The sequence below is a fragment of the Artemia sp. Qi Xiang Cuo genome, chromosome 1, assembly GCF_049724085.1.
Source record: "Artemia sp. Qi Xiang Cuo chromosome 1, ASM4972408v1, whole genome shotgun sequence".
Lineage (NCBI taxonomy): Eukaryota > Metazoa > Arthropoda > Branchiopoda > Anostraca > Artemiidae > Artemia > Artemia sp. Qi Xiang Cuo.
This window is the reverse complement of record NC_142794.1, coordinates 26,806,066-26,819,055: the sequence shown is the minus strand read 5'-3', so window position 1 is coordinate 26,819,055 and position 12,990 is coordinate 26,806,066. Positions and strand designations below refer to the sequence as shown.

The 12,990-nt window shown below is 32.0% G+C and overlaps 1 protein-coding gene across 1 annotated transcript in view; it reads left to right on the top strand.

Moving 5' to 3' along the window:
* LOC148956165 (nucleolar MIF4G domain-containing protein 1) overlaps positions 1–12,990 on the top strand; it is a 65,332-nt gene that overhangs the window by 45,685 nt on the left and 6,657 nt on the right. Inside the window, exons 6-8 of the mRNA XM_089089546.1 lie at positions 131–324; positions 8,707–8,882; positions 10,877–11,079. Coding sequence (XP_088945672.1) covers positions 131–324; positions 8,707–8,882; positions 10,877–11,079 — 573 coding nt within the window. The remainder of the gene's footprint in view (positions 1–130; positions 325–8,706; positions 8,883–10,876; positions 11,080–12,990) is intronic.

The following is a 12,990-nucleotide window of genomic DNA, read 5'->3' as shown; positions in this document are numbered from 1 at the left end:
AACCTTAAATTTATTCCTACTTTGTTTTGAATACTGTGGGGAAGTCAAGTCTTCTGCCCCCCTTCAGTTAACGTTTATGACCTTGGGTAGTCTTATTGTAACTTAATTTGTTTAACAATTCTAATTACAGGTCACTGCTTCATCCATGGTGTATAGTCTAATGCGTCGTTTTGTTGATCGATTTTTAGTGAAAGACATTGAACTTATTCTTTTGGTATTAAAAACTGTTGGTTTCATGTTGAGAAAAGACGATCCGTTGTCTTTAAAGGAACTCATTGCTTCCATACAACTGAAAGCTTCGCAGACAGAAAGCTCTAAAGAAGAGTAAGTCTGTTTTTTTTTAAACTTATTTCTCTCATGCAAAAGATGACATAGTGCGAAGAACTGTTTTTTTTTTCTGTCTAAACTTTAGCTGCTCCATTTCATGAATTATGTCTCTCAAAATAAAAACTAAAGCTAGTCATTTAAGCAACCAAACCGTATAAGGCCAAAACGAAGGCCCGCTTTTCCTCCATCCCATTTTGTCCATAGCTTTTCTCTCTACCATCTCCCTTGAAGTACCAGTTTCCTTCAAATCCTTTCTTATGGCATTGGGGGGCGACCTATATTTTGTTTTGGTCCCAGGCAGATGACAAAGGAATACAATGTTTGGAAATCTATAATTCTTAATTTAACGAAGCTTAAACATATCAAACTTTGTTTCATTATAGCCTAAAAAATGGGATCATATTTTTAGTACAGCCTATACGAATGACTTAAACTAGCCTTCGGCAATTCTTCTGGAAAACATCTAATATGTCTTCCTCGACTTTTCGAAGTTCTTACGCTTCTGAATAATACTTGACCACTTACATACCTTGGCTTCCAATATTCTAATCTTAGTTCAAGGTCTTATCTTTCCATTCTATCAAATTTTTTTGAACTGCGAAAAACATGCTCTCTGTCTTGGCTATTCTACTTTTTACATTTCCGCTGTATTCACTATCTTTCCTTATATTACTACTCAGGTAAATGAAGCTATCCACTTGATAAATTTTCTTGTTACCAAGCCTCATCTCTTCACTGTTATTTATTTCTAGCCCTACCCACTTAGTCTTAACCCTCCTACAAAAAAAGTCATATCATTACCTTAGACCTTAGATCCACCTATACCTCCAGAGGCACTCAGAATATCCAGAAAGAGTCGACAATCTTCCCGCAACATTACTGCTGCCAGTATATCCTCCCACTGGGGCTGGATTGAGGTGTTTAGGTTTCTCAGATCTGTCTGGTACGTTTGGTGCATGCCTTTTCTGGATCTGCCTCTGTGGGATGTACCCAATGGTAGTCATTGGAGCGCTGTAAACGGAAACCGGGGATTGTCAGTGCGTAGTACGTGGCCAAGGTATCTTCATCGGCGAAATCCAATGAAATCTGTCACAAGAGGCTGACCCGTTTTATCACAGATGGGTTATTTGCGGCTGTCTGTGAATGTTAATATGTAGAATCTGTCACTAATTCTTACATCTTTAAGCTGCTCAGTGAAATAATGTGCTTCTTTTATCTATTCCAACTGACCAAACACCTAAATTCATTAACCCTTCGCCAACGCCTCACAATGAGTAGCACTAAAGCACAAGATTCACTTTAAAGAAACCTTGGAGGATTTGCCTTTGGCAAGCCCAGATTACCAGGACATCAAGGAAATTAATCTAAATTTGGTGTGAAGGTGGTAAAATAGTGGTACTTATCCCCAGTATTCTCTGTGGATTTGTTTTACTCATCGTTATTTTTGGTTATTTGGATGAACATATTTGTTTTGTTTGTTGTCGATTTTCATTCATTCATGTATCAAGTTGATTCGTCTAGGTCTCCTCTCCTTTGGCAAGGGTTGTAATTTCGTCGAAATTTTGTTTCATTTATAAATCTTTCGTGTTCAATTTTGAAATATTCAAAGGATCCACACGTGGTAAATCCAGATGCCCCTTTAAAAAAATCATCTACTTGTGGTACTAAAAAGTGCCAAGTAGTGACATTTTTCCTTAATGCTCTCCAAGATAAATATTTGACCTGACAGCTATATCCTATTCCCACAATGTTAACAAGAAACTTTTATTATTCGCATTAATTAGATTTACTATTCTTATTTTATTGGTTATCTTTTCCCCATAGTATTAGCAAGAGATGTTAACTAATTTCGAGACAACTAAATTCAAATGTACATCACAAGTGAGCCATACTACTACTGCTGCTTACAGCTCATCTGATCACCAAGCCACCTGAGGCTAACCGCTGTACATGTTCTTACTCCACTCTGCTCTGTTCAGATGTTTATTCTCTACTCCCTCCCCTAAAGTTGTCATTTCATTTCAGTTTTTATTATCAATTCTTCCTACACCATAAACTAAATTCGAAAATATTAATGAAGCATAGTACTACTACTGCTGGCAATTTATTTGTTTACCAAACCACCTGAAACCAACACAGCCGCACATACTCTTATTCCACCCCGTTCTGTTCAGAGTCTCATTCTTTCCTCCTTCCCATGAAGTTACCATTTCCTTTCAATTTTCCTTTATCAATCCTTCCCGCCCCATAAACTAGATTCAAACGTATTGATGTATATCATCATTGAAGTATACTGCTACAGCTACTAACAATTTAGCTCTTTACCAAGCTACCTGAGGCCAACACAGATGCATATGCTCTCACTCCATTCCAATGTGTTCTGAGGTTCCTTCTTAACTCTCGCATGTGAAGTTGCCATCTCCTTTGAATCTTCCTTTTAACCTACTTGAGGGCACATTGCTCTTCGCTTGGCTCGACCTACAGTGCCAACAACCATGATCTCTACATGTAATAGTCCTTCATCTGTGAAGTTTGACCTAACCAACTTACCTATCGGTAGTTTTAGCCTTAAACAGTGGGTAGAACCAAATTTTATGCATTTTATTATTTGATATACAGAAGTCATCGGGAGTAACTGAAACTAGCTTACTCATTTTTGAGATTGCGTCAATCTTAAGTTACAAAATAATAGAATAAATCTTGAAAAAACATAGTTTAAAAATTGTACTGAGATTTATAAAAATTTAGCGAATATGATTCAAGTCTAAATGGAGCTGGCTAAACTCTGAAGTTCATCGTATAATGTTAGCGAATTTTCAAGAACAAAAATCTGCGGGCCAAAAACGTCAAGAAGAGTCCTCATTTCGTCATGCTAATTCCTTTGTCCTCCACTCTGAAAGGTATGGAAACGGTACTTTCATTCCGTACTTTGTGAAGCACGACAATAATGACCATCTCAAAAACGCTGTCCAAAGTTTGGTAATAAGTTTTCATATTTATTTCATCTTGTTGTGTTATATTTTCTTGTCGTGTGACGTCCGCTACTTGTTGTGTAATATTATAACAATAAAAAGTATTTAGTTGTTATTTATTTAAAGATGAACATAGATTTTTTGCACCATTTTGCGTCAATATTATCATCGTGTACTACCAAAAAAAATTAGAAAAATTACATAATAGAAACTTCTGGTAATTATGGTAATTACATAATACACCAGTATAGAAACTTCTTTATTCGTATCACAGGGATACAAATATCAAAAGCCCTACTTTTTTCCTCGTCCATATTTCTAGAGCATACCTTTGAACAACAAATAAGAAAAGGGGTAATTCTAGCTTTAAACCTGGCAGTGATACTTGTGAGTGACCTGAGTGTTTAGTTAGTTGTTCCATGAAGGAAAGAACTGCATGAATAGGAAACCATATTTGGGAGTCTGAAATCGCTCCCTAACCTCCTCTCTATAGCTGAATTCACCTATCTTAGCTCCCTTTTTTACTTCTGACAATTTTGCTAAATCGCAATGAACTGTTATAGTCTGACGTGAAGTGGATAAATTCCACTTCAAGTAAACATTTAACGCTCATCTTGAGCTTTCTTATACTTTACCTCAATATTGTATCATAGAACTAAGAAATTGTGGAAATTCATTTGGATGTGTTACTTTGTTCTCCATTTCGTGTTTTGTGACTCCGATGAATTTCGGAGCTAAATTTTGGTTTTGTTTTATAAGTCAAGTAAATGCTAAAAACCTTTGATCCTAGAAACTACTGAATTACATCTGTATTACATATCCCCAGAAATTACATAATAAATAATATTCCCTGTATCAGTGAATTGGACATAGTGTACTTATTTGACGTCAATTTAATCCAAATAGTCTCTTAAATCTACTATGCAGTGAATATATTTCGTTTTGATCAGAAACTTAATTCAATCATTTCACATATTCGATAGATGGGACTGTCATGTTTGCTATCATTTGTTTAAATTGAACGGAAAACGGCAATCGTGTGAAATATGTGAGTAAAATATTTGTTTATAATCAACAAAATATTACGAGTAAAATATGTGAGTAAAATATTTTACTCACATAAAATAAATGTGAGTAAAAATAATCATGTGAGTAAAATATTTTCAGCCATTGGGAAGTTTTTTTCCGGACACTCCTTTTCACTCAATTACTGTGAGCAAAATATTTTACTCACATAAAATAAATGTGAGTAAAAATAATCATGCGAGTAAAATATTTTCAGCCATTGGGAAGTTTTTTTTCCGGACACTCCTTTTTACTCAATTACTGTGAGAAAAATATTTTACTCACATAAAATAAATGTGAGTAAAAATAATCATGTGAGTAAAATATTTTTAGCCATTGGGAAGTTTTTTTCAGGACACTCCTTTTCACTCAATTACTGTGAGCAAAATATTTTATTCACATAAAATAAATGTGAATAAAAATAATAATGTGAGTAAAATATTTCCAGAAATTGGGAAGTTTATTTCCTGACACTCCTTTTCACTCAATTACTTTGAGCAAAATATTTTACTCACATAAAATATATGTGATTAAAAATAATCTTGCGAGTAAAATATATTCAGCCATAGGGAAGTTTTTTTTCCGGACACTCCTTTTTACTCAAATACTGTGAGAAAAATATTTTACTCACATAAAATAAATGTGAGTAAAAATAATCATGTGAGTAAAATATTTTTAGCCATTGGGAAGTTTTTTTCAGGACACTCCTTTTCACTCAATTACTGTGAGCAAAATATTTTATTCACATAAAATAAATGTGAGTAAAAATAATCATGTGAGTAAAATATTTTCAGCCATTGGGAAGTTTTTTTTCCGGACACTCCTTTTCACTCAATTACTTTGAGCAAAATATTTTATTCACATAAAATAAATGTGAATAAAAATAATCATGTGAGTAAAATATTTCCAGCCATTGGGAAGTTTTTTTTCGGACACTCCTTTTCACTCAATTACTTTGAGCAAAATATTTTATTCACATAAAATAAATGTGAGTAAAAATAATCATGTGAGTAAAATATTTTCAGCCATTGGGAAGTTTTTTTCCGGACACTCCTTTTCACTCAATTACTGTGAGCAAAATATTTTATTCACATAAAATAAATGTGAGTAAAAATAATCATGTGAGTAAAATATTTCCAGCCATTGGGAAGTTTTTTTCCGGACACTCCTTTTCACTCAATTACTTTGAGCAAAATATTTTATTCACATAATATAAATGTGAGTAAATATAATCATGTGAGTAAAATATTTCCAGCCATTGGGAAGTTTTTTTTCGGACACTCCTTTTCACTCAATTACTTTGAGCAAAATATTTTATTCACATAAAATAAATGTGAGTAAAAATAATCATTTGAGTAAAATATTTTCAGCCATTGGGAAGTTTTTTTACGGACACTCCTTTTCACTCAATTACTGTGAGCAAAATATTTTATTCACATAAAATAAATGTGAGTAAAAATAATCATGTGAGTAAAATATTTTCAGCCATTGGGAAGTTTTTTTTCGGACACTCCTTTTCTCTCAATTACTTTGAGCAAAATATTTTATTCACATAAAATAAATGTGAGTAAAAATAATCATGCGAGTAAAATATTTTCAACCATTGGGAAGTTTTTTTCCGGACACTCCTTTTCACTCAATTACTGTGAGCAAAATATTTTACTCACATAAAATAAATGTGAGTAAAAATAATCATGTGAGTAAAATATTTTCAGCCATTGGGAAGTTTTTTTCCGGACACTCCTTTTCACTCAATTACTGTGAGCAAAATATTTTATTCACATAAAATAAATGTGAGTAAAAATAATCATGTGAGTAAAATATTTCAAGCCATTGGGAAGTTTTTTTCAGGACACTCCTTTTCACTCAATTACTTTGAGCAAAATATTTTATTCACATAAAATAAATGTGAGTAAAAATAATCATGTGAGTAAAATATTTCTAGCCATTGGGAAGTTTATTTTAGTACACTCCTTTTCACTCAATTACTTTGAGCAAAATATTTTATTCACATAAAATAAATGTGAGTAAAAATAATCATGTGAGTAAAATATTTTCAGCCATTGGGAAGTTTTTTTCCGGACACTCCTTTTCACTCAATTACTGTGATCAAAATATTTTACTAACATATCATAACTGTGAGTAATAATAATCATGTGATTAAAATATTTTCATCCTTTTGGAAGTTTTTTTTAGGACAATCCTTTTCACTCAATTACTTTGAGCAAAATATATTATTCACATAAAATAAATGTGAGTAAAAATAATCATGGGAGTAAAATATTTTCAGCCAGTGGGAAGTTTTTTTCGGACACTCCTTTTCACTCAATTACTGTGAGCAAAATATTTTAGTCACATAAAATAAATGTGAGTAAAAATAATCATGTGAGTAAAATATTTTCAGCCATTGGGAAGTTTTTTTCCGGACACTCCTTTTCACTCAATTACTGTGAGCAAAATATTTTATTCACATAAAATAAATGTGAGTAAAAATAATCATGTGAGTAAAATATTTTCAACCATTGGGAAGTTTTTTTCCGGACACTCCTTTTCACTCAATTACTGTGAGCAAAATATTTTATTCACATAAAATAAATGTGATTAAAAATAATCATTTGAGTAAAATATTTTCAGCCATTGGGAAGTTTTTTTCCGGACACTCCTTTTCACTCAATTACTGTGAGCAAAATATTTTACTCACATAAAATAAATGTGAGTAAAAATAATCATGTGAGTAAAATATTTTCAGCCATTGGGAAGTTTTTTTCCGGACACTCCTTTTTCTCTCTAAGTTTTTGGTCACTGGCTTATAATATTTTTTTAATTTTGCTTCACGGTGCTTTTTTGTTATGCTATCTTGTTGTTTTGGTCTTCTGATGCTTATGTGCTGTTTGCTATTGTGGCCTTCATTTTGTTCTAACTCCTGCTTTTTTCATCTATTACTGTGTTTCTAAGTGTGAAAAGTGTCAATGATGTGTTTTTATATTAGATAAGCAAGCTAAGCCATAGCTGTGTCATTTTATTTTTAATTGTCGACGACTGATCAAAGAAGGTCAGTAAAAAAAAAAAAAAAAAAAAAAAAAAAAACGAAAAATAAAAGAGTAAATTACTTTCGATAAAAACTAGCTTTCAGGATTTTTTGTTGTTCCATTTACCTTGTTTTTTTTTTAATATAATTTTATTTTCCATCGTATCATATTTTTGGGTATTCCCGATTTAACCCCAGAAGCTCCTCTACCCTCCACCTGAAGGTGTCCTTAATAATGTTATTTAGTATTTCTACATACTTACATCAAACCGATATTTGAAATGTTGAGGATTATTGAATGATGACAACTTATTATGTAGAACTCTAAATGGATCTTCTCGTCTTTAATTAAACTGAAAAACATTAGATCTACAGGAAACAATTTTGAATTGGAAATATAGTTAAGTTTTATTCATGAACAACTGTCTGCTTTATTTCATGATTACTTTGAAATACAGCTGAGTTTACAGCTGCTTTACATTACAGCTGCTTTACATTACAAAAGACACTGAAAATGAAGTTTTTTTTTTATTTAAGTGGAAGTTTACACAACCATATGTCTTTAAAATTAGAAAATATCGGGTATCCAATTATTAATGAAAAAGACCTCCATTTGCAGTTATAGAGCTTTCGGCAGTAGCGTGCCAAATTTATACAAAAAAAAACTGGGCAAAAATTAGCCAAAAAAAAGCTAAAAACATATGGTACCCAAAAAATTTTGAAAGTTAGCTTTCGTTTGAAGGCACCGTTGTTCTTGGGAACCAATAGATTTCAATGTTTTATTTTTTACGGACAAAGATTATTGTCAAATTTATCCGTTTTCTCTGTTTATTTAGTTTCGTGGTGAAACTTGACAACAATGACGAAAATATGATACTGCGCTAAAAATTTCAAAATTTTGAAATGACCAATGGAAATTCAGGGTTTTTATTTTGATGTCCTTGGTAATTCAAAAGTTGGTCATTAATTACACGGACAGTCGCGGCAAGAGGTTGAAAATTAATGATCTATCTGTCTTATGAGATTGGTGAGGTTGTCTTGTGAGACTTTCTAGTGAGATTAGCTTATAAGAAATATTCTAAACGATCTTAAGGAAATAATTCTAAATTTGCAAGAGTGTTGAAATTTCATTCATGACAAAATTATATGCTGTAAAGATAAGTACACCGCTAGTTTTGTTTATTCTAGTCTATTTTTGTCAGGTTTGTTCTATTCTATTTTCTATTCTATTCCACATTTTCTATTCTACTTAGTTTGTTTATTTTATTCTATCTATCACAATACATAATCTTTTGTATTATTTCTGTTTTTCAGGGCTCGCGTGCGCTTCATGTTAGAGACTCTAAGTGCAATAAAAAATAACAACATGTCAAAGTTAAAGCAATATGACCCAGAACAAATTGAACACTTTCGAAAAGTTTTGAGAAATGCCATTAGAAAAGGCAGCTCAATCACAACTTTAAATGTCACTTACGAAGAACTAATAAATAGTAAGTTTTTTGTGTGTACTTTTTTGCAGTTTGAGCTTGATTTGATGTGCACTAACTATGGGAAGCTCTTAAGAGGGGAAACTCTAGTTGACGTCTAAAAAATTAAATGTAAAATAACAATGCCCCACAGCAGAGTAATTGCGTGTGGGGCTTTTGTTAAAAGGTTTGAACTAATGTTACTCCAGTGCCAGCAGTTGTTATCAAAGCTGCTTCTTAGATTTTCTATTTTGTTATAGTATTCTTTTTAGCTTTTAATTTAACTTCAGTCTTTGAAGATTTTGCTGGTTTTTACTTACCTATGTTTTTTTTATGAATTTGTGAGTTAGTTGGTCAAAATTGTTATATAAAACGGGATTACGTGAGGAAATCTAAGGCTGATGCCTCCTTGTTTGTTATTTTCTAAGTATAATACTTTTACGAAGTATATTTACGAAGTAGAAATTTTAACAAGTTTTTCAAAGAAAATTAAAGAGCTCCATTAAGCCAAAACTGAGCAGAAATAAATTAAAATAATCTTCCAAGCGTAAAACTACTACAAATTACAATAAATAAATAAATGAAGCCCAAAACGAACAGAAATTACAATAGACAGCCGAGTCAGACTAAAAACGAACAAAAACTAGCATGAGTACGGATGAAAACCCCCCATGTCTTCTCAAGACCAGAAAATTTGCACTTTACTGAAAACAAAATACATTTTAATTTTTTTAACTTTTTTAACTGTATATATATATATATATATATATATATATATATATATATATATATATATATATATATATATATATATATATATATATATATATATATATATATATATATATATATATATATATATATATATATATATATATATATATATATATATATATATATATATATATATATATATATATATATATATATATATATATATATATATATATATATATATATATATATATATATTAAACTGAAAATCAGTTCAATATACGTATCATTTCTGTGTTGTATATGTATATCACAGTCATTTAGTTTCTTTTTCTCAGTAAAGTGCAAATTATGTTCTGGTCTTGAGAAAGCATGGGGGTAGTCAGCTCTATTCTTGTTAATTTTTGGTTGTTTTGATTTTGACTCAGTTATTTATTATAATTTCGGTATAACCTTTCTTATTCGTGTTACCTTTATGTTAATAGCTATATGCACTGACCAGCAAAGTCTTTGGTGCCAAGATTTTGGAGGTTATTTTATATGAATTTCATGTTCAGATCAGGTGTCAAATTTGTCATATGGCAATATCTCAGTGTCAAATATTTCATTAATTTTTGCCTAACAAATTGAATCTTTAAAGTGCAACATTGTTTTCAATTACGCTATTTTAAGTAAAAACCATGATTAAAAAAAACAAATTAAACACGGTAGTTTTTAATTTGTTAACATGGTTTAACACGTGTTAACAAATTAATATTTCTTACTTATTATTTATTACATACCAAGAAAAGGGAACAAATCGTTAATTAAACCAACTGCTCACTAAAAACATCGGGGGGATATTTTCCATAATGTTGTTCTTGAATTGATTTTTGAACAATCTTCAGCAACAATCTACCATCATAAGGGTATCCCATCTTCCTTGATTGCGGCCCTCCTTGCGTCCTAGGGAAATCTTTCACATTGTTGCTCAATAGCGTCTCCTAAATTATTGGAAAAATGGTCTAAGTGACTGCATATAGTGTATATGTTACCGTGAATATCTGAAATTGGTGAATGTCGACATTCACCGCTGAATGTCCGATATAACTTTTTTTCTCTTCGGATTTATTCAGCGTTGCTAGTCAATTTTTTCAGTTTTGTGCAAAATTTGATGGTGACAGTGTAGGTTAGGTTAAGTTTTTTACCCATTTCTGGGATTTATGACCTACTTTAGCTTAACCTAGCACCAAGCCGCCTGAGGCCAATAACCCCGAGGATCTAAAACTATTAATCTTAGATTTTAAACTAACAATAACTTTCAGGTACTAACCTTGGAAGATGGTGGCTTGTTGGAAGTGCTTGGTCAAATCCAAGTAAAGAAACATCAAAGGATATTGAGGCTGAAAAAACCCCTGCTGCTAATACGGCCAATAGATATAGTCAAAAGCTGCTTGATTTGGCCGCTAAAATGAGGATGACCACGGATGTCAGAAGAAATATATTCTGTATTCTCATGTCGGCAGAGGTAAGCTAATGTTTGCTTAAAGTAGATAATTAAAATAAATAGATATTATGAATAAAGATTAAATGTAATATTCAGTTTTAAACGAAATATTAAGTGAAGTATTGTAACATTAAATGAATCTTAAATATTATGAATAAGCATTGAATGTATAAATGAACAATGAAGTAAACAAATATTAAAGCAATTGAAAATATTTTAATAAAAAAAGGTATGGCACTTGTATGATATACGTCCTACCTAATGTTCTTCTAATATGTTTCTGTGACGCTCAATCCCAAGAAAATATACCAAAGTAAGATAAAAATATAACACTTTAGAAACAAATTTGGGCTATATATTTGCACATTGGGGGGGGGGAAGTTGAGTATAAAGGGTGTGCATGCCTAATGTGTTAGGTACAATTAATCTGCATAATATGTAGTAAGAATTGTTTCCTAACTTCACACTGTTTAAATACTTTACTCCCTCCCCCCCCCCCCTAATATGCAAATATATAGCCCATATTATATATTTTTTATCTATTCTGTCAGATCTCTTTGTCTTGTCTCATGATAAGCTGAAAGAAACTAAAAAAAAACAACCGGTTCTATAATGCGTCAATGAATGAACAACTTGAACGGCAGGGTGTTATCATACAAGCACCAAAGATATAATCAGATAATTTGACAATTTTCTTGGGAAGTGTTCTTTTTTTGCAATAAAACTAGTCTGAATATTTGTGTCCTTAGCTGTAACTTAGCTTGTTCTTAGTTATATACAACTACAATCATTTTTCAATTTAATTGGTTGGTCTCTTTCCGATGTTCCTAAAATTAAAAATGTATTTTTAGCCTTTAAATTTTTTGTTCTTTGTTTTTTAGGGGGGGGGGGTCAGCTTGGGCTTCGTCACCATGCTTTTATTACATCTGTGTGTGTGTGTGTGATATACCACCATTCCGGACAAGCTTTTTTTCTTGGATTGGTCGCTAAATCTACGCATTTTTTTCATTTTTAAAAATAAATTTGATCTTCCTGTATCTCTCTCTCGCTCTCTTTCTCTCTCTCTCTTTCACTCCCTCTCACTCTCGTTCGCTCTCTCTCCCCCCCCCCCCTCTCTCTCTCTCTCTCTCACCTTCTCTCTCTCAGTAACGGTTTATTTTCTTTTTGATTAAAATGTTGAATGAAGTTGTTAGATTTTCAGATTCGTTTATCTTATAATTTACTCTTTTTATTTTGCTATAAAATGTCCTAATTTTATTCGCAACAAACGAAAACAAAATTATTAGATTTTAGGAAATCTGCGTAATTACTGTGCATAAATTCGGGCAAAACTGTCTAACCTTGTAATATTGCAATGGATAAACTCACGCTTAAAATGTTGTGTGCAGTGGATGAAACCTGTCTGCCTTATGGCCTTCTACCTTAAGGAGTGGTAAAATTTGAGGTAAATATAACCAAGAACCTGCTGGCCTTAGGATCTTCCTGAGATGAGTTTTTAGTAGTAGTATGGCTATATATAAGCTCACTAATAATAATAACTAATTAACAAACAATTTTGCATCACAGAACTTTAAGTTCCGGATAGTATATGTTCTGAAATATTAGTAGCTTCAAATCTACAAGAAAAAAGAAGCAGATTTGGTTTGAATAATTACTACTAGTACTACTACTAACGACTCACTGTATCACTAAGTAACCTAAGGCCAACACATTTTCTTACGTTCCTCCTCCATCCCACGCTATTCAAGGCCTCACTCTTTACACTCTCCCCGGAAGTTCCAGGTCCCCTTAAGTCTTTTCTTACGGCCTCCTCCCACCCCATTCGGGGACGACCTGCTTTTTTTTTGGCCCTAGATGGCTGGCTGACAAGGACAGTCTTGGGCAATCTATCATTGCCTTTTGTTTTTTGTCTGTCAAACTGCTTTTCGTCCG